The sequence below is a fragment of the Gadus morhua genome, chromosome 18 (genome assembly GCF_902167405.1).
Source record: "Gadus morhua chromosome 18, gadMor3.0, whole genome shotgun sequence".
Classification (NCBI taxonomy): domain Eukaryota; kingdom Metazoa; phylum Chordata; class Actinopteri; order Gadiformes; family Gadidae; genus Gadus; species Gadus morhua.
Window position 1 is genome coordinate 5551941 of NC_044065.1, and position 27475 is coordinate 5579415.

Consider the following 27475-nt stretch of genomic DNA (forward strand, 5'->3'; position numbering starts at 1 on the left):
CCCCCTCTATCTCTCCTTCTCCCCCCTCTCTCTCTCTCTCTCCCGCCCTCTCCGAGCATATGAAGGTGGTGTTGGATACACTGGCCGGAGGACGCCTTGATGTCCTCGCTAGGCGGCGTGGTGGTCTTCATCTTCTCGGCGTTGGGAAACTGGGTCAGCACACGGGCCTCAAAGTCCTCACGCCGCTCGTACTCCTTCCCCCGGTAGATGAACATCTTGTTCTAGGAGGGGAGGACGTGTGGAAAACCTCTGTCAATTCATCCATACACCCCTTTAACAGTAGAGTTGCTCCGATAACGATCCCAGTATCGGAATTCTTCCGATACAGCCTAAAATACAGTATACAATCAGTTATCGGGGAGTACGCAAGTCTATGCGTCGATCCGATACCATCACGTTACTAGCTCATTTACTACACAGGCAGAGAAGGCTGCGTTCGTTAATGGTGGGAGGTGGAAAGTCGTATCAGCCAAAGTTCAGGTATCGGGAAGGAAGGAATGGAATCGGAACATCTCTATTTAACAGAGGCGCCATCGTTAGACAAACCCAGCTGAGGACACTTATCACATGTGTGTCACTTCCCCACAGAGGTTCTCTGGGGTAATGTCCATTCAACACTCCACCTGGGAGACTTTTACTGGGCTCCTCCAGACAAGGACGTGGTGGTGGTGGTGGTGTTGGAAGCGGGTTTATTGTAAAGTGACCTGTTGCTCCATGTTGCCATGCAGGAGATCTCAGGAGAGTGTGTGGGGTGATGGCTGGTTCGACCTTGACAGGTGTCTGTCTGACTCAGGCCAGGTGAGGCTGCTTGAACCAGCCATCTTCCACACACACACTCTGCAATCTGCTACAGCATAGTGGATCAGAGATTAGGCAAATTCTAACATCCTGATAAACGAGGGAAGTAAGGAAAAACGGTGACCGTCAAATTGCCGCCAAAGCAGCAGCACACAGTAATTTACCGCCTATAAATAACAGGGCCAGCGTGTATTCGTCCCCTCTGCAATCATCGGTCATTCCAAGGCTACCAGAAGGCGCTGCCGTCGTCTAATAGATCACCTCACATATCGTCAATAACAGGCTGAAGTAACTTCCTGTTCCTGTACTTAATCTTTCGATCTACACCTGTGTTTTTTCTCCAGCGAAAAGAGTCCAACGCTACTTCTACTCCTTCAGGCTTGCGATGCTAATGTGATGCTAATATGATGCTAATGTAATGCCTATTTAAAATCATCTATGACTGTTTGGAATTACAGGTGTCTCTGTGGCACCCACACACTCAGCTCTTAGGCATTACACCCCAATGCTTAGAAGGGAACTGCTGATTCATTCAAGAAAAGGAGAGAAGTCGGAGTAGAAGTAGTTCACCAGCTTTTGTTCTTTGGACAGCATCCAGGGACGGTTCCCCCTTTGTGAAATGAAGCCCTCCTTTGGAGCTCTTCCCTCCCGAGAGCAAAAGCACAAAAGCTCTCAGACAAACATGCACACCTGTGAACACACAATGCTCATGTACACACACATACACACACACCTCATTCTGCCCAATTAATTAAACGAATTGCAGCCATGAAATATGCTTGGGACAGTTTTCAAATTCTCTCCGACAGATAAGGTGACAAAGGCGCATTGACTTTTGGGAGTCATTCAGCTCCAACGCAGGAGTGGCCAGAAGCTGGCAGACAATACGAAGCTGCCACTGCCACGAGATGAGCCCGACATTTTGGAAACTAGAACCTATTCAAGGTTCGTGTATTGCAAGTTAATTCAGAAGACGAACACACAGATGTCAGCATAAGTATGTATATTTATGTTCTCACTCATCTCCCATGTCCCACTCCTCATTTGTATTCCTGAATACAAGGTAAAGAATGGAAATGTCTCCCTTTGAGCGGATGCATCTCCTCCATGGCTATTGAGTCATTTCAGATCTTTAACTGGAGTCGAATCAACAATCTTAACTGACACATGATATTTGGATGCTCCGAAAAGTTTGCTCTCAGATTGTCTACCTTATTAAATCAAAAACAAATCTGGAAAATAGTAAACAGAAACAGAAAGCATTGTTTTTTTTAGTGCAGTCGAGCACAGAATGTGTTCGACTGGGTTCTGAAGACAATGTGGTTCTATTTGGGTTCAATGGCACGTTGTCATGTGATCAAGCTGGCACGATAACAGGCATGTTACATAGCCCTGTGATAGTCGGGATTGACCCAATGGAGTTCTGACTAATCAACAGAATCCAGATTCTGTCGTCCATCATTCAACAATCAAGAGTGGAGTGTCCAATCACAGCCCGGGGGGGGGGAGGGTTGACATCAGTGCTGACTGGCTCAGGCGAACTCTGTGTTGCAACGAACACAAAAGCGTTTTCTTGAAATCAAACATAATCAAAACTTAAACCAATTCACCCAAGGGAACTTTGAAGGTATCTCCTCTGTTTCGAGCTGACAGCGACAACTTTCAGAGTTTGAGACTGACAGTCGAGACGAAGGCAGTGTGATGTGCATCTGTGGATCATTTTCTAAATCAGCTCATATACCGCCGTCTAATCACATTAACAACCAATGCATCATAAGCCACTGAATTAGACCCCTTTTGTGCTGTTACAATGCACTGGGTGGTGGTGGTGGTGGTGGTGGTGGTGGGGGACAGAGCGTTGTTATCAGAGCTATTGATTTCCTCGTATAATTGACTATTCCCCGTCGGCCGGAGGCGCCGGCGCCACACAACAGCGAAGGCGGCGAGAGAAAGTGAAGACGACGTTAATGGGATTCATCTTAATTAGCGGGCCCACATGAATAACCCCTTCGACACCAGCCCCCCCACCTCCACCTCCTCACCTATCTGTCTGGGTTGAGCGCCGCTCAACGGGTGCCGGTTCTTTTAGGGTTCCTTTATTCCCGCTCTTCATCACCACCGATCAGGCCCAGGGTCGTGTTCGGGCGTTAGCCACGTGACGCTTACGCGGAGGATAGACGACCTGACGGGCCGGAGAGGAGGCAGGGCAGCGGGGCGGCCATGATGCGGGACGGGAGACAGAGCGCTGAGCTACGCGGCGCAAGGAAAAGGGTTACCCTTTAATCAACGGCGGTCTTAAAGGGGCGCCAGGGGGCCAGCTGTCTTTAAGGGGAACCCAGTAGCCAGTGGTCTTAAAGGGGAGCCCAGGGGCCTGCGGTCTTAAAGGGGAGCCCAGGAGCTCGCGGTCTTAAAGGGGAGCTCGCTGTCTTAAAGGGGAGCCCAGGAGCCCGCGGTCTTAAAGGGGAGCCCAGGAGCCCGGGGTCTTAAAGGGGAGCCCAGGGGCCCGCGGTCTTAAAGGGGAGCCCAGGGGCCCGCGGTCTTAAAGGGAAGCTCGCTGTCTTAAAGGGGAGGCCAGGAGCCCGCGGTCTTAAAGGGGAGCTCGCTGTCTTAAAGGGGAGGCCAGGAGCCCGCGGTCTTAAAGGGGAGCCCAGGGGCCCGCGGTCTTAAAGGGGAGCCCAGGAGCCCGCTGTCTTAAAGGGGAGCCCAGGGGCCCTCTTTCTTAAAGGGGCGCCGTCACGCTCAGCTTTATTGCAACGGAGGAGAGTTCCAGTTCATTATTAGATATTGGAGGAGCATTTGGACCATTTCAATTATCATTCAAAATCAATAACAATAACGGACGCAAATCCCGGACCATTGCTCCAACTGGGGTTTGTCAGAGGTCAAACTGTTCGAGGATTTCTCAATGAAACAACAGAGTGATTTTTTCAAATGTCCATATTGAAAATGAACCTCCATCGTTCCAAACACCCTGCTGCCGACCGGAATGGAGAAGAGGAGAGTTTCCCAGCAACATCCTCATAAAACACAAAGCTAGGATGAACATCCGTGTGGATGACATCAGCAGCCAGGATGAGAGGCCGGGGTAAGCCTACAAGGCACACGCACACAAAATACCAAATCCCAGCAGAGCTGCGAACCGACAGCATGAAAGGGAGGCAGGCGCTCCCAGGAATCAAAGGCTGAGAGTGGGAATGGTTTTTCAAAGCAGAGGTTTTGGGTGGATGGGTCTCCCTCGCTGTTGGAAGCTCGGACGGAAAAACCTGGTTGATGCGAAATTGGGCCGGCTGTGATCCCCACTTGCATCGGGCAGAACCGGACTCTAACCCCCCCGTCTCATCTGCAGTCTGGGTGGATCTGGACGCGGGGGGGGGGGGGGGGCATTGTGCTGAGCCAACGTTTATGGACTGGTATCACCGTGACGATGGGAGAGAGAGAGAGAGAGAGAGAGAGAGAGAGAGAGAGAAGGAGAAAGAGAGCGAGAGCGAGAGAGAGAGAGAGAGAGAGAGAGAGGGAGGGAGAGAGAATGAGAGCGAGAAAGAGAGACAGTAAGATAGAGAGAGCAAGAGTAAGAGAACGAGAGAGAGAGTGCGAGACTGAGAGCAAGAGAGACAGTGAGACAGAGACAGAGAGAGACAGAGAGAGAGCGAGAGTGGCTTGACCGATGGGACAGAGCCCAACCTCACTCCTGACCCCCCCTCTCTATTTCCAAAGCCAGGTCCAATCATTCTCTGCCATACAGAGCGGCCCCTCCATCCAGGAGCCGTTTGGGCCCTCTCTGAACCACAGCTGTTCTTTGGTTTGTTCTGAGGGGGAAACTGAACTACGCCCGGTCAGAGAACCCATTATCCCAGGCCTGCTACACTCCAGCTCCACCGTACCAGCCAACCCATCATGTGGCGGTGGTGGTAGTGGGGGGGCGGGATGAGAGACAGAGAGAGAGAGTGAAATGGGATACTCATGTTTTGCTGACGAGGAGAGCTCCGTGATGATGGGCTGTTTCAGCCTCAGAGCTCCACCACGCTTTAACTGCTCCTGCTTCAACTACACACTGATACTGGTGTGTGTGTGTGTAGGTGTGAGTGAGTGAGTGAGTGAGTGAGTGAGTGAGTGAGTGAGTGAGTGAGTGAGTGAGTGAGTGAGTGAGTGAGTGAGTGAGTGAGTGCTCACCCGTAGGAAGGAGGGGAACCCCATCCCGTAGTAGCCCATGGCGAAGTAGTCCAGCTTGGGCCGAATCACCTTCACGATGTTCTCATAGAACTGGGCCTGCTTCCTCTGTAGGGGCACAACGTATAGAGTGCTTAGGCCAGAATGTACAGAATGTACAGAACGTATAGAGCGCTTAGGTCAGAACGTACAGAGCACTTAGGTCAGAACGTACAGAACGTACAGAACGCTGAGGTAAGAACGTACAGAACATTTAGGAGAAAACGTACAGAACGTACAGAACGATTAGGGCAGAACGTACAGAACGTACAGAGCGCTTAGGTCAGAACGTACAGAGCGTACAGAGCGCTTAGGTCAGAACGTACAGAACGTACAGAGCGCTTAGGTCAGAACGTACAGAGCGCTTAGGTCAGAACGTACAGAACATTTAGGAGACAACGTACAGGTCACAATGTACAGAACTTTGAGGTCAGAACGTACAGAACAGATTGTATAGGTCAGAATTAATAGGTTAGAACATACGAGACAGAACGTATAGGACAGAGTGTATAGGACAAAACGTACGGAACAGAACGTACAGAACAGAATGTCTGGAAGAGTAACCTATAGGTCAAAACATATAGAACTGTTCCTTAGAGAACGGCAACAAAGACAGAACCGTACCACATAGGAAATGTACCAATAGACAGAACGTTTAGGCTGATCAGATGGACACTGAATATAGCTCGTAATACATGGAGAAAATATAACATAAAATATAGACATAACCAAATATACAGACTGTAGAGACATCCTATACCATACAGAATAGGATGCATTAATAAGAAAAGGAATAAAACAAACCGTTGTACAGAATGTATAGAGTCCAAATTAAAAGCCATAATAAAATACCAGCACAAACCAATCCATACTGGCAGTCCTGCTGCGATGAGAATAACACTGTGGAAATGATCCAGGCGAAACAGTGACTCTCTGCACTTCATTACAATATGACAATGTGCAGGAACACTTTACATTTAATATGACGAGTACGTTGACAGACGTCAACGTAGATGAGAAACTAGAGGAGAACATAGATGTTCTCAGGCGTCATTCATATATCATGTTTTACATTCATATGACGAGAACATTGACAAAAGTAGACGTTCTCAGACGTCTTCAAACTTAGACGTTCTCAGACGTCAACAAACGTAGACGTTCTCAGACGTCTTCGCCCGAAGCACATACTGTGCCTGGTAACTAGGCCTGCATTAAGCTGCCATTGGGCCCTGGGGCTGAGAGGTGTCGTAGGCCCCCTGAGAGGGGATCTTACAATGAAGATGTGTAAATTATTTTCCGACTGGTTAGACGACTGTGGCCCAGAAACCACTAGCCCCCTTTTCTATTGGCTCATGATAGGCCTCTGATCTTTATAAGCCCCAAACAAAAATCACATTGACTTGGGCCTACGCCGATCGGGGGGCCTATCATGAGCCAGTATTAAAAGAAAAGAAGAAAATTACATTTAGCGCAGCTCATGATAGGCCCCCTGATCGGCGTAGGCCCTGGGGCTTCAGCCCAGGTAAGCCCGTGCATTAAGGCGGCCTTGCTCGTAACCTATAATCAACGCGGCGCTCCTCTGAGACGGAGAAGCGAAGGAGAAATCACAGAGACTAGAGAGAAACCAGAGAGGAACCAGAGGGGAACCACAGAGGAACCAGAAAGGAACCACAGAGGAACCAGAGAGGAACCACAGAGGAACCAGAGAGGAACAAGAGGAACCAGAGGAACCAGAGAGGAACCAGAGGAACCAGAGAGGAACCAGAGAGGAACCAGAGAGGAACCAGAGGGGAACCACAGAGGAACCAGAGAGGAACCACAGAGGAACCACAGAGGAACCAGAGAGGAACCAGAGAGGAACCACAGAGGAACCAGAGAGGAACCAGAGAGGAACCAGAGAGAAACCAGAGGAACCAGAGGAACCAGAGAGGAACCAGAGAGGAACCAGAGGGGAACCACAGAGGAACCACAGAGGAACCAGAGAGGAACCACAGAGGAACCACAGAGGAACCAGAGAGGAACCAGAGAGGAACCACAGAGGAACCAGAGAGGAACCACAGAGGAACCACAGAGGAACCACAGAGGAACCACAGAGGAACCAGAGGAACCAGAGAGGAACCACAGAGGAACCACAGAGGAACCACAGAGGAACAACAGAGGAACAACAGAGGAACAACAGAGGAACCACAGAGGAACCACAGAGGAACCAGAGAGGAACCAGAGGAACCACAGAGGAACCAGAGAGGAACCAGAGGAACCACAGAGGAACCAGAGAGGAACCAGAGAGGAACCAGAGAGGAACCAGAGAGGCACCACAGAGGAACCAGAGAGGAACCACAGAGGAACCACAGAGGAACGGGTGGAACCAGTGGAACCATAGAGGAACCAGAGAGGAACCACAGAGGAACCAGAGAGGAACCAGAGAGGAACCACAGAGGAACCACAGAGGAACCAGAGAGGAACCAGAGAGGAACCAGAGAGGAACCAGAGGAACCACAGAGGAACCAGAGAGGAACCAGAGGAACCACAGAGGAACCAGAGGAACCACAGAGGAACCAGAGAGGAACCACCGAGGAACCACCGAGGAACCACCGAGGAACCACCGAGGAACCAGAGAGGAACCAGAGAGGAACCAGAGAGGAACCAGAGAGGAACCACAGAGGAACCACAGAGGAACCACAGAGGAACCAGAGGAACCAGAGAGGAACCAGAGAGGAACCAGAGAGGAACCACAGAGGAACCAGAGGATCCACAGAGGAACCACAGAGGAACCACAGAGGAACCACAGAGGAACCACAGAGGAGCGGCGGAGGGACGACTCACCAGGGACGCGCTGAGCTGCTCGAAGTCAAACATCTCGTTCTCATACTGCTCCGCCAACTCCTTGCCCAGGATGATGGCTTCCTCCCACATCTGCGGGACACGGACACGGCGGCAGAGACGTGATTAACAAGAACACAACGAGGAGCAGGGCTACGGCCTCCACGGTGGATTCAAACCCTCCAAACACACACACACACACACACACACACACAAGGTGAAGGGCGAAGGACAAAGGAAGTGTGCTGGATGGCATGCAGTTCAGGGTTCATCTACAGCGGGCGCCCACATGTCAAGCCATCCCGTTTCGATCTGATTGGTTTTAATAGCTGGCAAATATTATTTGCCGCTTATTTGCCCCCCCCCCCGCACCCACCCCTCAAAAGACCCCCCCCCCCTTCCTGGCCCTGGGGTGCATTCCAACAGTGCCATCAGAAGATAACTCGTTGTTTCTGGATGTGGCAGAGTGTTTCCTTTGCTCTGTGAGTGCGTGGGCGGCTGGAGTGCCGGGTAAAGCCTGCATTGTATTTGTGCAGAACAACATGAGTCCATGTCTTTATGCCGGCGGCCGGGCTCATGGCTGTGCGGGCGGGCGACGCCGCCTCTCACCTTGCCCTTGTCGAAGTAATTGATGATCTGCTGGTACAGCTGGTCCTTCAGCTGGCCCTGAGTGGACGCGTGGTAGCCGTCTCTCTGGGTCAGGTGGGCCGCACACGCCTCCTCCGACCACTGGGGGGGGGGGGGGGGGTGTGGAGCAGAGTTAACGCACCGCACAGACACACACACTCAAAGACACACACACACACAAACACTCAAACACACGCACCCTCAAACACTAAAAACACAAACACACTCAAACGCACTCGGACACACACACTCACTCAAACACACTCAAACACACGCTGAAACACGAACACTCAAACACACACACACTCAAACACACACACACACTCAAGCACAGGCTGAAGCACACACTCAAACACACGCTGAAACACTAACACTCAAACATACACTTAAGCACACACTCAAGCAAACTCTCAGACACACTAACAAACACTCAAACACACACACTCAACACTCAAACACACACTTAAATGTACACACACTCAAGCCCACGTACACTCAAACACAGACACACACACTCCGGGGGGCCGGGAGGCAGAGCGCTGGCACACTGTGATTCTATTGGTTGAATGGCTTCAGGGCACGGGGTCGAGGGAATATGTATTTCTTTAAAGTGCCTCCCCCCCCTCCCATCCCCCCCTGCCCCCCCCTCTGTCTAGTTCAGACTGGAGGGGGGGTGGGGAGGGGGAGATGGAGGGGTCCGGACAGGAAGCCTCCGGCTGAGGTCTGCTGTCGGGCATCAGAACCCTACGGCACCGAGTGACGCACACGCACATCGAATCACACACACACACACACACACACACGCTGTCCACAGCCAATATAGTGTACATGCACTGGCTAGGACCCCCCCAGATGTACCAGTTATGAGCTATACAATTTTCAGATCGCAATAAGAGTGTTGGCAAAAAAAAAAAAAGCGTAGTCTTGTTTCTTTACTCGTTGACTCGGTAGAGCAGCTTCACGACCGTTTGGTACGAAAAACATTCTGTCCAAAAACCAGACGTCTGCACAGCCAAGGGGCCTTACTGCCCTGTCGGCCATGTTGGTTCCCCAAGTTCTCCCACCCCGGATTGCGTTAACAACCAAGATGTCCGCCAGGACGATCAGGCCAACTCTCTGCCTGCTGATTGGATGACGCCAGGCGGCGGCAGTGACACGGTTAAAGCGGGGAAGACGAACCCCTTCGGCGGGCGAAAGGGGACCCACAGACCGAACTAAAGTGCTGATCCCTCACAAAAGCCGTGACCACGGGGCTGCTTTGAACCCACTCTCCTTAATGCACTGGGCCGCCCACCCCAGGCTCGCTGTCCTCCCCGGACCCCTCTCTGGTTTCACCTTTTATTTATCTGCAGAATAATTAATTAGTGTTGGCCGGTGTTCGGGGTGACGGTAAATCACACGGCGCTCTCTAAGGACGAGTCTGAGTGCACCGCGCTCTGGATTTAAAGAGCGTCACGACACAGCGTATTTATAGATGAGAGCGGGGGGGGGGGGGAGACAATCCATTGGTCCCTTGAGGACCTAGGGCCACCCTGCTCCCCCCAGTCCAGCACCCTGGTCATGTCATCGATGAGGTCACCCTTCTAGGCACAGTGTGTGTGTGAGTGTGTTTGTGTGTGTTTGTTTATATGCGTCTGCGTATGCATGTAACTGTGTATCTGCACGTGTCTTTGCGTGTGCATGTGCGTTGTGTGTGCGTGTGTGTGTGTGTACCTTGAGCAGCTTGGCGTGCAGCAGCAGGGTGAAGGCCGCCTCGGTGTAGTTGTCACACTCTTTGTGGAGGTCGCACAGCTTGTACAGGTACCTGGTAGAATGTAGAGGTTACTCCCAAGGTGTTCCTCGACTCCATGACCGTGGCCCTGCAGGGGGTCGATCGTAACGCCATCGAAACACCCCACAAAAACGAGGATCGGGGATGTATTTATCACGTTCATTCATGATCGTTATTCACTACTTTTGGAATCGCGTCAAGGATGTAGTGGAAGCGGCTGCCAGGTGTTTTAGTGGGTACGCGTCTGTCTGGAGGAAACATCTCAATATGGTGCTCTGACATTAACTCAGAGACAACAGAGGATACGCTAAGCAAGACGTGCTGCCTGGAACGCTCCCTCCTCCTCCTCCTCCTCCTATTAGCTCATCCCGAGCGAGGAGGCAGCATCTGCTCAGCTCCAATCCGCCGAGCATATGGAGACTCAAACCGGGGGCGACCGGGCGAAGCCGCGATGTTCGTTTACGTCGAACCAAATACAAAAACGGTTGCATCCGAAAAACCCAATTAACAGGTGGGGGGGGGGGGGTCTCTCAGCCAATGGGAGGTCGGCAGACTTGAACCAAGGTACAGTCTTGGTGCCCGGTCCGCTCCTAACGCAGCCAGTCTCAATCCGCCCGGGGCCCGGTAGAGATACATAACTACACCTGAGTATATACACTACCTAACAAATGAACATTAAAGGAGCCGTGTGTTACCAATGGATTGTGCTAAATCATAATATGACGACAATACGTCATCAAAGATGAGGTATTTAAAACTCGTTGTACTGGCTTCTCTGACAACAACGGTGCAGCCTGCAGATTCTCCTTTGACTTCTTTTCGACTTTTCGTGTGTTCTGGGTTGAATCGTTTGTTTGTCTGTTTGTTTGCTTTGGCCTGTGTGTTGTGATTCACTATGTTTCAAGTACCCCGGGTTGCCAGGTATGAAAATAATTGGGAAGCAAACACGGCGTTCTGCAGCCATGGAAGCAAGCAAACGTACTGGATCCACTGAAATTGTACTAGATTGTGCCCAACCTGAAGGGTTGGTTTAAGAAGTCAATAATATAACATCACTTCCATTGTGAAGGGCAACTATGTCACGATAATTGCTTTATTGACTGATCTGTTTCATAACGGTCCTTTTAAGTTGAACGCGATTGTTTGATGCAACTTTCTCAGTCAATATAATAATTAAAAATCATGGATCTAGATGGGACTGCAACATTTTAAAAGAACATTTTGTGACAGCTCTCGCCTGCAAATGAAATAATTTTGTCACAATGATCACTGTACAAGGTGAAGAACAAGGGTGGAGGCTACAGCCTATTTACTTTCCTCAAAGCAGTCTTACTGCATCCATAGCGGTAAATGAGAATCTTAGACCTAGCATTATCGCCATCTGGTACATCATGAATCCCATAGCAGTCGGCACCACCAGCCAATGTTTACTTATTCACGTGAACATCGTTTGCTTTTGACAACAACAATGTGCAGTTGAGATGCAACACTTTCAATTTGGAAAAACAACTTTCCCCCAAAGAGTGTTAGCCTACTTCTAGTAATCAAACAGGGAAACAACCTCAGAAACTAATTTCTTCAAAACACGGCTGTATTAAAGAATGCGCCGCCGCTGATCATAATCCCCTCATCCGAGTTATTCCATTCGCTACACTATTTCAGACTTTGATTAAAAAGTGAAACTCTAAATCCTCTCAACACAAAGGATGTTCTGGTGGAACGACAGAGAAGAAGCTCTCCTGACCGGCTTTATGGGGTGGAGGGCTGAGTCCATCTGTCTTTTCGCTGGCGCGATTCTTGTTATATCAGTGGCATAAAATGGACTTAAAGTGACATCACAATGGTTTATCCTAATTATTTCTAAGACGATATGAAGTCCAACTAAGTGATTTATTGTGTCAGGCCTGGGAGTCAATACCCCCACCTTACCTGATGTACATCTCCTCTCTCTCGATCTCCTTGTAGAAGTTCTACAGGGGACACACAGACCGTAGAACCGTTATAACACAGAACTGCAACCACATAGAACCTTAACATATAACCGTTACAATATAGAACCGTAGTAACATATAACCGTTCAAAGATAGAACTGGGATAGCATAGAACCTTGACAACATAGAGATGTTACAAGATAGAACCGTTACAACATTGAACTGTTAGAACACAGAGCCATAACACCATAGAACCTTTATAACATAGAACCATAAGGGCATAGAACCGGTAGAACAGAATAGAACTATAGATGGATAGAACCTTTATAACGTTGGTGGATGTTTCCACAAAGACCGGTTTACCACAATTGTCACAAACTAATTGTGATTATGTTAAGTTCTTAGTCGCTGTCGTCATGATCCACGATGAACCATGACGACACTCTCTCCAAGCCCCCCACCAACCAATTCGCGTACGTTCATGCATTCACACACAAATAAACCCATCAGCGGGGACGAGAGGGACGGCAGTGAGCTGTCCACACGTCCGTCCCCCCCCAACCGCCCTTCAGGGGGACGGACTGAACGGCCAAGACAACAATGGCGGGCCGCGCCCGTCGGCGGGTCTATCGGCGCCCGGGTCTATCGGCGCCCTGGCAGGCCGGGACGCGGAGCTCTGACATTTGGCCACTCCCGGCTGAAATGCCATTCGACAAAAGAGGGCTGGCTCCTAGGCGGGCCCCTGCGATAAGGCCCTAATGTATTCTGACAGGGCGGCCCCTCTGCTATTGTTTCGGCGGGGGTAGGGGGCTGGGGTGGGGGGACTTGTCAGAGGAAGCCGACTGACAGGGCCGGGCACCGCGGACGCCAACGCGCGTCGATATAATAGCCCCCCCCCCCCGGTGGTACATTATGAGGTCTGTCGGAGACCGCTGCATCACTCGTGGAAGGTGTGGTGCGTGCGCGTCGATAACAACACAATGATCGCACACGCACACAGACATCACACACACAGACACAGGGGAAATTTTCAGTTGAGTACACAACAGAAGTACACAAGGTTTGCGAGTGAAGGTGTGGGTGAGGGGAACTGACCAGCAGATCTGGGTGTTGTTTTTATGTTGCAATGTGAAGCTGGTTGCTGTGTGTGCCTGTGAGTGTGTGTGTGTGTGTGTGTGTGTGTGTGTGTGTTAGTGTGTGTTCGTGTAGCCATTGAAGCAAGCAAACAAACTGGATCCACTGAAATTGTACTAGATTGTGCCCAACCTGAAGGGTCGGTTTAAGAAGTAAATAATATAACATCACTTCCATTTTGAAGTCCAACTATATCACGATAATTACTTTATTGACTGATAGTGCATGAAATCTGTTTCATAACGGTCCTTTTACATGAACGTGATTGTTTGCTGCAATTTTCTCGGTCAATATAATAATTAAAAATCATGGATGTAGATGGGACTGCAACATTTTAAAGGAACATATTGTGACAGCTCTCGCCTGCAAATGAATAAATTTTGTCATAGTCGAAATGATCACTGCGCAAGGTGAAGAACAAGGCGGAGGTAACAGCCTATTTACTTTCCTCAAAGCAGTCTTACTTCATCCATAGTGTGTGTGTGCACGTGTGTGTGTGTGTGTGTGTGTGTGTGCATATGCGCGTGCATATGTGTGTGTGTGTGCATATGCGCGCATGTGTGTGTGTGTGTGTGTGTGTGTGTGTGTGTGTGTGTGTGTGTGTGTGTGTGTGTGTGTGTGTGTGTGTGTGTGTGTGTGTGTGTGTGTGTGTGTGTGTGTGTGTGTGCGTGCGTGCGTGCGTGCGTGCGTGCGTGCGTGCGCGCGCGCGTCTCACCAGCACGTTGACGGTGCAGCTCATGCGGTTCTCCTTGTTCTCGTCGTGCATGATGGTCCTGTAGTCCAGCAGCCGCTCCAGGAGCCGGACCACCAGGCCCACGAAGTCTGCCCCCGACTTGGCCAGGTACTTGTGCTTCCTGCAGTGCTCCAGCAGGCTGGGGGGGGGAGAAGGGTGGAGGAGAGGGAGGGGTGGAGGAGGAGGGGTGGATGGGTGGGGGAGAGGGGGGGAGGGGTGGAGGAGAGGGGGGGGAGGGGTGGGAGGAGGAGCGGTCCAGGGTGGAGTAGAGGGATGGGTGCAGGGGTCGAGTGACAGACCGAGAGAGAGAGGTAGAGAGGGGTGACATTCAGAGGTTGGTACATTAACAGAAAACTTTTCCAGCTTTTCTGAGGTGGCAGTCCACACACACATGCACACACACACACGCACGCACGCACGCACGCACGCACGTGAAATACGCAAGTGCGACCAAATGTGTGATGGCAACAGAGTCATTTGATTGCGCGCGTTGCTGTGATTATTTTTGGGTGGGGTGCAGAGGTGCATCATCTGATCACACTGGAGCACAGGTGTGTGTGAAGTGGGGAGGGGGGGGGGGGCATCACTCACATCTTCTGGAAGAGCAGCTTGTACTGCTCGTCGCCACGGCCACCCTCAACCTCGTGGTCCAGCTTGGTGATGATCTCACTCTCAAACTGAGGGACACAGAGAGCACAGACAGACACCATCACAAACCTCTCTCTCTCTCCTGCTGCCTCTCCTTACCCCTACCCCCTTCCATCTCTCTCCCTCCCTCTACCCCTTTTACTTCGCCCTCCTTCCCTTCCTCTCACCATACACCTCCTCCCCCCCCCCCCCCCCTCTGCAGCGAGCCTCCCAGTCCTGTTTGTTTGCGACAACATGTTTCATATTACTGTGAAGGCGAGCGCAGTGGTAACAAGAAGACACGACACATTACCTCCTTTAACTCATTCTCTATATAGACTCCTGGATGGGCGCTGACAGCAGGATGGGGGGGGGGGGGGGGGGGGGGGGGGGGGGGATAAAGAGAGAGAGTAGAGAGAGGGGGGAGGGAAATAGACAGAGCAAGAAGAGAGGAGTTGAGACAGTGAGAGAGAGGACTGTAGAGAGGGAGAGAGAAAGAGAGAGAGTGGAGAGTAAAGAGGGAGAGAGAGGAGGGTAGAAAGTGGGAGAGTGAGAAGCGAGATAGAGAGACCTTGACCAATAGAGAGAAGATGTGAGCGCTTCGCCCTGCTAAGCTGCAGATTTACACTGCGGACAGAGGGGAGAAGAGGGGGGAGAAGGGGGAGGAAGGGGAGGGCCAGCCGAGGGAATATGGCCGGCTTACCGTACAAAACGGGGTCAGGCCAAAGTGAAATTGATCACATTTTCACAGAGGCTTGGCGGAGAATGAGGGAGGGCAGAGAATGGACTGGTCGCCCAAGTGCCACTGGGCCAGGGGAGGCAGTGCCTCCACCCAGGGGAGGAGGTGGTGTCTCCACCCAGAGGGGGGTGGGTTGGTGGTGCCTCCACCCTGAGGAGGGTGCACTACGGACCGAGGGGCATCCAAAGGAAGGCCCCGTGGCGGGTAGAGCTACAGATGCTGCTGCTCTCTACGGGAGCCCCCTCGCTAGTTAAGGGCTCTCCCCTCCAACACACAAACACCTCACTGGTAGAGCTCTCTCCCCTCCAACACACAAACACCTCACTAGTAGAGCTCTCTCCCCACCTCCTCCACCTCACTAGTAGAGCTCTCTCCCCTCCTCCTCCTCCTCCACCTCACTAGTAGAGCTCTCTCCCCTCCTCCTCCACCTCACTAGTAGAGCTCTCTCCCCTCCTCCTCCACCTCACTAGTAGAGCTCTCTCCCCTCCTCCTCCTCCACCTCACTAGTAGAGCTCTCTCCCCTCCTCCTCCACCTCACTAGTAGAGCTCTCTCCCCTCCTCCTCCACCTCACTAGTAGAGCTCTGTCTCCTCCTCCTCCACCTCACTAGTAGAGCTCTCTCCCCTCCTCCTCCACCTCACTAGTAGAGCTCTGTCTCCTCCTCCTCCACCTCACTAGTAGAGCTCTCTCCCCTCCTCCTCCACCACCTCACTAAACAGAGAAACAACCGCTTGCTGTTCCTCAGAGCGCCCGACACAACAATGAGCTGCCAAGAGGCAGGGGAGCGCCACACACTGCGTAGCGCTGGAGAATTGGATTTACTCATTGCATGCACACGCAAACACGCGCACGCGGATAGACAGACACACACACACGCCCAGATAGACACACACACACACACAGTTAGAAACACACACGCCCAGATAGACACACACACACACAGTTAGAAACACACACGCACGCGCACACACACACACACCAATAGAGACATAACACACACACCCAAGCACAGCTAGACACACACACACACACACACACACACACTCAAGCACAGATAGACACAAACACACACACACAGACACACAAAGGCTTGATTTTGCGCTGTAACAAGGCATAACATTAAGTCCCACTTACGCCGGCTGTTGGTACAGTAACAGCAGTGTGGGAAAATAGGATTTGCAGCATTATACGCTCACGGCTCTGGAAACTTATCCTCTCTCTGTCTCACACTGTCATCCCTCCTCACTATTTATCCCTTCTCCCCCCCAGTCAGTGGGGGATTTAGGGGCATCCTCTCTCACACACAGACACACACACAAACAGAGGGGCAAAGACACACAATAGAAAACACATACACAAGCAAACACATACACATATACAGACAAGCAAACACTAACACGCACACACCGACACAAACGGAGGCTAACACACAAACTGACACACACAAATACAGAGTAAAACACTCACACACACAGACACAGGAAGATACAGACCAAAACAAAGACACACACAGGAAAACACAAAGGATGACACACACACACACACACACACACACACACACACACACACACACACACACACACACACACACACACACACACACACACACACACACACACACAGTTACCCTCTGGAAGCTGCAGGTGAAGTGGAACTCGCACTGCATCATGTCGAAGAAGATGGGGACGGTCGCCTTGCGGAGCTCCACCTCCGGGATCAGCGTCATCTCCAGGATGGGCCCCACCATCTCAGGGATGAACTTGATCTTGTGGGGACCTGGGGGCACACAGAGAGGGGGTCAGCGCACGATGCTACACACACAGGCAGGACACCGCATGGAAGTCCTGAGTCTGAGTCACCAGAGTCTGAGACACCTGGTCTGAGTCACCTTGGTTTGATACACCTGGTCTTAGTCACCTGGTCTGAGTCACCTGGTCTTAGTCACCTGGGCTGAGTCACCTGGGTCTGAGTCACCTGGGCTGAGTCACCTTGGTTTGATACACCTGGTCCGAGTCACCTGGGCTGAGTCACCTGGTCCGAGTCACCTGGTCCGAGTCACCTGGTCCGAGTCACCTGGTCCGAGTCACCTGGGCTGAGTCACCTGGGTCTCATTCACCTGGGTCTCATTCACCTCAGATCTTTATGATATTCAGGTCTATCCCCCTCTCTTAGTGTTTAGAAACATGATGGTATCAAGATGGCCCCTTCATACTCTAAGTTTGCAGTGTAAACTAGGTTTACCTCTATTTCCTGTTTGTTGAGCACTACATTACACAGGAATGACCACAAGTTGTGAGTCAATACAGAAAGAAAATTGCTAGAAAGGAAAATGCATTTATTTCTCCAAATGTCTACAAATATATCTACATCACATGACATAAGCCTCCTCTATAAACATCTATAAACCGTGTGTTCACCCACACACACTTTCTCAAGATCCTTCACTGCAGAGGTTCCCTGACGGCTCATAAAGCTAATTAGCACCTTGGTCTCTATTGGTGGCTCAGCATATGCTGCACATGATCAAGTGCAAACGCACAAGAACGCGAACGCAAAGGAAATAGACTGAATGAACACAGCCCCGTCACATGTCATCTATTTCTGGATTTCGCGGTAATTATAAGCAGGGAAATATTCCATCAGTAAATAATCTGTATCGTGTAACAGAAGCACAACATCAAAACAAAAAGGCCTTGTTAAGCTTGCGATGTGCGATCGGTAATTACCCAGATTATACCACATATCCCGGATTTCAAAGCCGATCTGTCGCCTCATGTCCTGGTACCTGGAAGATAAAATCATTATTAATCACGGACATAAACAGAATTAAGGCAATGAAGCGTGAAAAGCATATCAAACTGAATTTGTAAAGGCACATATTTGCACTATACTCATGATCAAACATATATTGGTATTAAAGGTCATCTGTGTAAGAATGTAGTTTCAGAGCACTGCAGTGTAAGCTGGTCTGGGACCAGTGTTGGGGGAATGCGCTACATAGGAACGCATAAGATTACTTCCATTACTTCTTCGTTGTAGCAGGTAACGAAATGTGCTTGTTTTGCAATTTAAGTAATTGGTTAATTGGTAACGTTTTCAACGAAGCAGTCCGTTACCGTGCTCCACATCCTTCCTCACAATCTGCCTTCATCGGATATCAAGAGGAGGATTTCATAAAAAAGGTTTGCAACTCACATCTATGACTGCGTTTGTTGCTTGCAATCCTCCAAAGTAGTCCAGGTGGTGGGTTAAAATATGACTTTAGTTTTTAAGACGCGTTTCACTGCAATAATTGGATATTTTATGAGCGGCTTTGCCATTATCCATGCTTAGACATAATTTCCTTCCATTTTCCTGGCAAAACTGGCCAATTCAAATGAAGTAGAGATCAGTCCACAGGCTGTTCTATGCCATAGAGAGTCTGGTAGGTCTCGTTTTAACTTAAATTACAACCTGTTCATATGCTGGGAATTTAAAGCGATTTATACTCATATAAATCCGAGACTTTTTTCACAGAATAAGAACATTAAGCCAGCAAGGTCAAGGACTTCAAGTGAGCAGCGACAGGGAAACACGGACCATAAGTGTTTCAGATGGTAAATGGTAAAGGGACTGCATTTTATGCAGCACTTTTCTAACCAGCGGCCACTCAAAGCGCTATACAATACTGCCTGACATTCACACATTCTTGCACACATTCACACAACGAAGGCGGAGTCAGCCATGGAAAGGCGCCGGGCCAGCTCGTCGGGAGCAGTCAAGGTGAGGCGTCTTGTTCAGGGACACTTTGACACTCGCTAGGAGGAGCCATGGATCGAACTAGCAGCCTTCTGGTGACCAGCCAACCCGCTCTACCTCCTCAGCCACAGTCCCGCCTGATAGAACAACGAAAAGTGTTTGCAGAAACCGGTGGAACCATCACTCCAAGGTGCCTTGGTGTTCAACGTGGAGGGGGATGGAGGGATCTGCTTCCTGGGACCGCCAACGTCTCCAAAGAATAAACATCCACAGAATTGGCCCTAACCATAAAACACTATGACTCTGGGTCCCCGAGAGCCCCTCTGACAAGCACCATGGAAGGAGAGAGAACAACACAGTCCAGCGACCAGGGAGAAGAAAACCAAACAAACGTGGACAGAGAAGGAGTGAAACGAGGACGAGATGACAAGGAGAACATGAAGGAAAAAAAAGACGAGGGTGAGGGAGACGGGGTCGTTCTGTGTTACACTATCTTAACAACGGGCCAGGGTCTAACGTTGAGGTCGGGGGACAGAGCGCGGTGCTCGGGGAACAAATGGGCTCCCGCAGGAGGAAGAGCCATCATAAACAGAGGCGACATCCCTGAGCCCTGACAGATAAACGACCCGAGGCCCCGTGACAGCTCCGTCGCCTCGCCCGGCCCCCGGCCTACTGATGGAGCCAGGAGGGGGGGGGGGTGCATCCTCTCTGTTGCAGGGAAGGTTGGGAGCGATTGGCAACCAGCAAGGGGGACGAAAGTGGATTTATAGTCTCGGCTGTACCGTTGGTGAAGTGTGCGGTGAGCCCATGGCCACGCCATTTCAATATCGTATATTACAAGGATTACATTGCTCTCTCAGCGTAAACATTTTTGCACAACACCGCAGGATATTGCCGTGAGAACCGCGCACGAACCAAAAGAGAAGTAATCACAGCCCCGGCTATAAATTGGGCTTGAGTGGTTCTCAACCGGGGCACCTGATAGGACGGCTCGCAAAACATCTAAAATGAACGGAGGAATAAATAAAGAAATGGAAAAGCTCAAATCGATCGTCATGCCGATATCCCTCAAGGACGCGCTGACGTCTTTGTGGGCCAGGTCAAAACAATCAACTGGACGACCGTCTCTCCGACCCAGGGGTGGGTTGCACCAGCCAGAATGCATAACGATCCACCGACGGGCCGAGGTATTGATACCGCGAGGGGATCCAGAAACGACCCATTGATCGTTCAGTTCCCACCCCGCCAAGACTCCTCTCCATTCAGGCTCAGCGTCGAGTCCCGGAGGGGGAACGCATGTCGTAAGTGGTGGGTACGCGCACACTCGCAAATGTCTCTTTGCTTTTACACGCAGAATAACAGGGATTAGACTCGCGTTTAAGATTTAAACAGCACACAGATGTTTATAATTGATTTCGATATGCCCTTGCAGCAAAGGGGATGAATTATGCACTTTGATGCCGAGTCGCGGTTCCGTCTCAAGGGGACCGCCCAGTTTCTAAACTGCATCTGCGTCGGATTCAGGCTTGCGCCCACTAGCTTGGGAAGTATGTGTTGTGCAGTATTTATTTTGGGATCTCTCTAGTAAACCCACTGTGGATCCTTAGGAAGCCATTCATTTCTACCCTGTTCTCCCACTGGTGGACACACTTTGACAGAGAGACAGACAGACAGACAGACGGTTGAAGAGTTAGCGCGATCATAATCGTAAGTGGGAAAAAAAGTAATTGCTGTGCCACAGCATTACTGATGTAGTCTCATCTGAAAGCAGACTCTCCCTGGCAGGTCCAATACTTTGATTCTGTCAATAACAGATAAGAGGAAGAGGGATGGAGCGTGGAGCTCAGGCATCATGGATCCTCTCTCTTTACTCTCCCCCCTCTCCCTCCCCCCTCTCCTTACTCTACCACCCCCCTCTCCTCTTCCTTGACGACTAGCCACGGTCTGAATACAGTATCAGAGGGAAACTGTGCGTGTATATATAAATATGCGTGTGTGTGCCTAACTGTGTGTGTGTAGGACTCTGGTCTGTCATGCGGGGGCCGTGGCTGATCTACGGCCACCGAACGAGAGGACGGTCACAACAACGCCCTCTGAGGAAGATGAGCCGTCCTGCTTCCTAGTTCTTCATCCCCCTGCCCAGAAAGCATTTACACGTTTGGCTCCGGCCACCAGACTCTAAAGACAGACTGAGATGTAGCCATTCCCCAAGAACAAGTGACTAGCCACTCCCCCAAACCAAGTGTCTAGCCACTCCCCCAAAACAAGTGATGAGCCTCTCCCCCAGAACAAGTGTCTAGCCACTCCCCCAAAACAAGTGACGAGCCTCTCCCCTAAAACAAGTGACTAGCCACTCCCCCAAAACCAATTTCTAGCCACTCCCCCAAAACAAGTGACGAGCCTCTCCCTCAAAACCACTGTCTAGCCACTCTCCAAAAACAAGTGACTAGCCACTTCCGGCTTCTGCAAAAGACCTCACCTAGACTCTGTATAGCCTCACCCCTAACCCTCCCGCAAGCGTCTGCTAAACACCCCCCCATGGGTCTGCTCTGGGTCTGCCCAGCATTGTGGAAGACTCAGAGGTAGCCGGGTAGACAGGACATCAAATCATTCAGGCTGAATGAAATGTTTGGACAAGATTATTACAGACCTGCCACAGCAACAGACACCAGACTTGTTTCTATATTTCGTTTGGAGCATTTGATTTATTGATTGCTATGACAATAAAGCTTTTAAGTAAATTGCTACCCGGTCTTTGTAAATACAGCAGCAGTGAAAGACTGATTTGATACATCTTTCTACCAGGCCGGTTTGCCGGGACTTAATTAGTAGGCTGATTTCATATTTAACCCCTGTGTTAGCTTTGGCAGGGATTTCTTTTCGTTATGTTTGTTTCTTCTTCTCAGCAGAAATACATTACCAAAGTATAAGTAACACAGTAGATGTTCTTTCTTGGTGAATAAAAGCTCCTTCTTGATTGGACCACCACGCTTCTGGCTGAGGGTCAAACCCCTGACCACAACAGTGGTAGACCCAGGAAAAACGTGCATTTAATGAGGGGACATGGGTACTCACTTGTGGAAGATCTTGGCTCTCTTGTCGCTGGAGAAGTTCTCCAGCTGCAGGGACTCCTGGGTGAGGTATGCCACGGCCAGATGGAAGTAGTTGTTCCACAGCTGAGAGAGAGAGAGAGAGAGAGAGAGAGAGAGAGAGAGAGAGAGAGAGAGAGAGAGAGAGAGAGAGGTAGAGAGAGGTAGAGAGAGAGAGAGAGAGAGAGAGAGAGAGAGAGAGAGAGAGAGAAGTAGAGAGAGAGAGAGAAGTAGAGAGAGAGAGAGAAGTAGAGAGAAGAGGAAGAGAGCAAGCAGGAGAGAGAGACAGAGCGAGGGAGACAGCGAAGAGGGGAGAGAACAAGGGAGAGGGAGAGAGAGGGAGACAGCGAAAGGGGAGAGAGTGGGAGAGAGTGGGAGAGAGAGGAAGAGATAGGAAGACAGCAAGCAGGAGAGAGAGGGACAAAGGAGTGCTAATTACATTTCTATTTCAGTTCAAATGGAAAGTAAGGAGTGCCATTACCTGACCTCAGTAGCAGAACGAAAATAAGAAGCACTCTTTGACAATAGAGCAACTTAGTGACGCAGGCAGACAAGACAGGCTGAACCAGTGCTTTCGGTTTCAATCGTGATTTTAGTTGTTTATGTATTTGTGAAATTACAAATGTAAAAGGATAGGTCATTTCAGACCGAACTTGGGTATCTTTTGAACTTGCAACAAACAAGCAGAATAAAAACCTTTTAATGTTAACCTTTTCAACTTGGTGATTTATTTCCATCATCGATTGGGCAATTCAACAAAGGAGGCCACAACATATCAATGCGTCATAATATTTGTTTGTTTCGATCAGTTTGTTTCATGCTTTTCGTTGCATCCCAATCTAAAGCAACACCACCTAAAGCAACACCTTTCCCCGTCTCCCCTTAAAACATGTTATCTTCAGCCTGTTTTCACTCTGAAAAACTTTATTTAACAGAAGTCAGACGAATTCCTAATGCCGTTACACAACGTGTAACGGCAGACCAGAGAGCAGCTCTTTATGGAATAAAGGAAGAGGAATTAATGTAGAAATGCATTAACACATCATGCTTCTTGACATTTCATTAATCCTCCAATGCTTCGTGATCCAAGGCCATTGAAACAGTCGGATTGTTTCACTGGTTTAACAGCTGCCCCATTTTCAACAATGAGAGCAAAGGAAGCCATTGCTATTCTGAGCAGCAGATTAAATAATTGTGAAATGCAAATCTAATTGCCGGCTATTACACAGTATTTTATGTTCCCTCTTGACATATTTTATGCAAATACCTTTTTCAGCGATTTCTATTCTCTCCTTTTCCCCTCTACCGCTTTCTTTTTTCGGGCCCACAATGTCCGACAAAGACTCAGTGTGAACGTTTAAATGGCCCGTTTGACAGATCCGGCCTCCGAGATAGCGGGGAACACAAAGCCTGCTACAGTTTGCCTCCGCACCGCCTCCATCGCCTTTCTGGAGAGCTCGATCCATTCACCATGAGCTGGCTGAGATATCTTTATCCCTGGTCGCCCAGCCAGGCCAAACTCAACACCACACACCCTATTGGTGGACCAAAGTGTGAAGCTGACCTACACAATCTCACACAGCACTTCACTGCCAGTGAAGTGTGCGTGAATCACACGTTCATCATCACGTGTTTCTACGTGTGGTGACACGACTTGTGAATGGATTGTTTCATTTTTAAGACCAGATTTGTGATCGACTTGGGTTTGCAAATATATAACCTTCCAATATCTATCTTGTTGTTGATATTGTACACCTTATACAACATCTTGCTTTTGGCGGCGTCCGACTCAAAACAACAAAATCTTAACACCTTGCTCCTCTAAAAGAATGCTATAATGTTGTCGCCATGGCAATGAATCCAAGCAGATACATGAAACCAGACCTCCATCAGCTCCGTGACTCACCTGATGGAGCCAAAGAGGACGTTAAACAAGACCTCCATCGCCCACCTGATGGAGTCCAAAGAGGACATGGAACCACACCTCCATCAGCTGGATCTCTCACCTGCAGCTCAAAGTTGGTCTGGTCCAGGAACTTCTTGTTCAGCACGGCCGCGTACTGGTTGATGGCCCGCAGGAACACTCTGGAACGACAAGAGGAACGCCGCTCATCAATATTACAAACCCCCCCTTTGGGACGAGGTTACGGCCCGTCTGGGTTCCTGCCAGGACAGCAGACCAGACGAGGGCTGAGGGAGGGCTGCGTGTTGATTGGTCGTTCAGTCCTTGACGAAGTGATGCCGTTTGCACTGATGGAAACATGACGAGGTGAATTACATTTACGGATTCAGTTTGATGTCATCAAAATAAAGCCTGGTCCTACCAGACTCTCGTACTTCATTTTATTTATACAGAGAGTCTGGACCTACTCAGTTGACAAACATTAACTCACTTGAAGGCGGGTGTCTGTTGAAGTTTAAAACTATTGGATCCGTCCAGTGCCACTCTGGATCTGCCATAACCCATCGCTAACGTTTGGCCGGGTTAGCGCGCAGGGTTAGCGCGCAGGCTTTATGCAAACCAATCACTGTGCGTGACAATGTCCGTCAACGAGAGCTGACTTTAACGTCATTGATCTCGGCCACTCCCTCTGTTCGCTGATTGGACGTAGAAAATTTTGGCAGAGAAAATCCATTAACATACCGCTGACCCAGACCTAGTACTGAAGTAAAACTCTAATTGAGCAGAAGTACTAAGGCGGGCGGAGCCAGGCTTATCAAAATATATAATAAGCGATTAACAGTGTCGCTGCCAAGACCCGGTTCATTATATTAACAATACTGCCATTGAGAGAGTGGACTATAGGCACAAGGCCCATCTTGTAATCTCATTCGGCTATAGATAGCGACTTTAGTCATCGCTTTCTGGCAACAATGGTATTCTTTCCATTGATGGTAGTCATCTATCACTGCTGTTCATGTAAGTTGGAGGAAACCGTCTTTTCAGTTGATCATTCCACTTTTTATTCAAGTGGATTACTTTTTCATGCCTTCAGCGTCAGACCTCTTATTGGCTTGTGGTATCACGCCTTCCCGAATTTTACTCGGTGGAAGTTCCACATTCATCTCGTCTTTCTGATCCTGACGTGATAAGGGGAAGGGAGGCTGGGTTTGCAGAGGATGGGGAGAACAACGAACACAATGCTGGAGAAAGGTCCCATGTTCAGCTATCAGCGACATGATCTGACAGCAGCCTTCAGAAACCAAATATTAAAAGAGACATTGGGGAGCAGGGCATGTTTATATGATAGGATTTTTAGTTGAATAATACCTGTTGAGTATGTGAGATTGTTCATGTACGTTCTCTGGCTATATTACATTTCTAAGGGGATGAGAGCTACTGAATAAATCTAATGGTACACTTTAAAAATGCAAAATGATCTTGCCTATCTTCACCGGCTGTGTTTCACACTGCAAATGGTCTCTTCACATAAAAGGTACTGATGTCCGCAGACGTTTATTATTTCTCCATGCACACTAAATGAGTGAAACCACAAAACCTGACTAAGTGGTTTCACATCAAGTGATTTAATTTGGGATTTAAGTGAGTGCGAATTTGTGTGAATCCCCACAAGCCTCACTGTGACAGAACGTGACCTGGTGGAGGGAAACCGACTGGGAGAGCTCTAATGAGGACTGGGAACACTGGGAGAGCTCTAATGAGGAGAATTGGGAACACTGGGAGAGCTCTAATGAGGAGGACTGGGAGAGCTCTAATGAGGAGGACTGGGAACATTGGGAGAGCTCTAATGAGGAGGACTGGGAACACTGGGAGAGCTCTAATGAGGAGGACTGGGAGAGCTCTAATGAGGAGGACTGGGAGAGCTCTAATGAGGAGGACTGGGAACACTGGGAGAGCTCTAATGAGGAGGACTGGGAGAGCTCTAATGAGGAGGACTGGGAATACTGGGAGAGCTCTAATGAGGAGAACCAGGAGCACTGGGAGAGCTCTAGCTGGGAGAGCTCTAGCGGGGAGAGCTCTAATAAAGAGAGCCAGGAGGACTGGGAGAGCTCTATTGAGGAGAACCAGGAGCAATAGGAGAGCTCTTTCTTTTCTTTCTACTGCATTTATATAGCGCTTTTCTAACCATTGGCCACCAAAAGCGCTTTACAATATTGCCTCACATTAACGCACACATTCACTGTGGGGGAGAGGAGCAGATGTAACTAAGAACGGGTTAATACTTTTAACATTTCAGAATGGAAAGTTAATAACTTAAGTGGTGTATGAGGTACACCATACTTACAAAGTATGAGGCCCGCACTGATTTAAAATTCATTCCTGGTTAAAGGAACAATAGGTTAACTAAGTCTGTGTGTGTGTGTGTGTGTGTGTGTGTGTGTGTGTGTGTGTGTGTGTGTGTGTGTGTGTGTGTGTGTGTGTGTGTGTGTTAGTCCCTGTGGTGTGTGCGTGTGCACATGTATATCTCCCTGTGTGTGTGTATGTCCATGTGTGTTGGACGGGCTACAGCGGGCTACAGCTACACCAGTCCTCCTCTAATGAGGAGGACTGGGAACACTGGGAGAGCTCTAATGAGGAGGACTGGGAGAGCTCTAATGAGGAGGACTGGGAGAGCTCTAATGAGGAGGACTGGGAACACTGGGAGAGCTCTAATGAGGAGGACTGGGAGAGCTCTAATGAGGAGGACTGGGAATACTGGAGGAGCTCTAATGAGGAGAACCAGGAGCACTGGGAGAGCTCTAGCTGGGAGAGCTCTAGCGGGGAGAGCTCTAATAAAGAGAGCCAGGAGGACTGGGAGAGCTCTATTGAGGAGAACCAGGAGCAATAGGAGAGCTCTTTCTTTTCTTTCTACTGCATTTATATAGCGCTTTTCTAACCATTGGCCACCAAAAGCGCTTTACAATATTGCCTCACATTAACGCACACATTCACACACCTACGGCGGAGTCAACCATGCAAGGCGACAGCCAGTTCGTCGGGAGCTAACAGTCAGGGATAGATGCCTTGCTCAAGGACACCTCGACACACATCGAACCAACAACCTTCAGTTTACCAGCCAACCCGCTCTACCTCCTGAGCTACTGCCGCCCCGCTCTAATTAAGGAGGCCATGACTGAGAGAGCTCTACTAAGGAGAACCATTAGAGCTCTAATAAGGAGAACCATTAGAGCTCTAATAAGGAGAACCATTAGAGCTCTAATAAGGAGAACCAGGAGAGCTCTAATAAGGAGAACCAGGAGAGCTCTACTAAGGAGAACCATTAGAGCTCTAATAAGGAGAACCATTAGAGCTCTACTAAGG

The 27475-nt window shown here is 49.7% G+C and overlaps 1 protein-coding gene across 2 annotated transcripts in view; it reads right to left on the reverse strand.

The window, feature by feature from the left end:
• Window positions 1-27475, reverse strand: part of dock1 (dedicator of cytokinesis 1) — a 189843-nt gene that overhangs the window by 21183 nt on the left and 141185 nt on the right. For both annotated transcript variants that reach the window (XM_030339626.1, XM_030339627.1), the window contains 12 exons: window positions 24219-24297; window positions 22199-22299; window positions 18112-18170; window positions 17013-17161; window positions 14612-14697; window positions 14003-14159; window positions 12152-12192; window positions 10165-10255; window positions 8434-8553; window positions 7828-7917; window positions 4969-5073; window positions 80-221 (listed from right to left, as the gene is read on the reverse strand). In XM_030339626.1, the coding sequence (XP_030195486.1) occupies window positions 80-221; window positions 4969-5073; window positions 7828-7917; window positions 8434-8553; window positions 10165-10255; window positions 12152-12192; window positions 14003-14159; window positions 14612-14697; window positions 17013-17161; window positions 18112-18170; window positions 22199-22299; window positions 24219-24297 (1220 nt within the window). The remainder of the gene's footprint in view (window positions 1-79; window positions 222-4968; window positions 5074-7827; window positions 7918-8433; window positions 8554-10164; window positions 10256-12151; window positions 12193-14002; window positions 14160-14611; window positions 14698-17012; window positions 17162-18111; window positions 18171-22198; window positions 22300-24218; window positions 24298-27475) is intronic.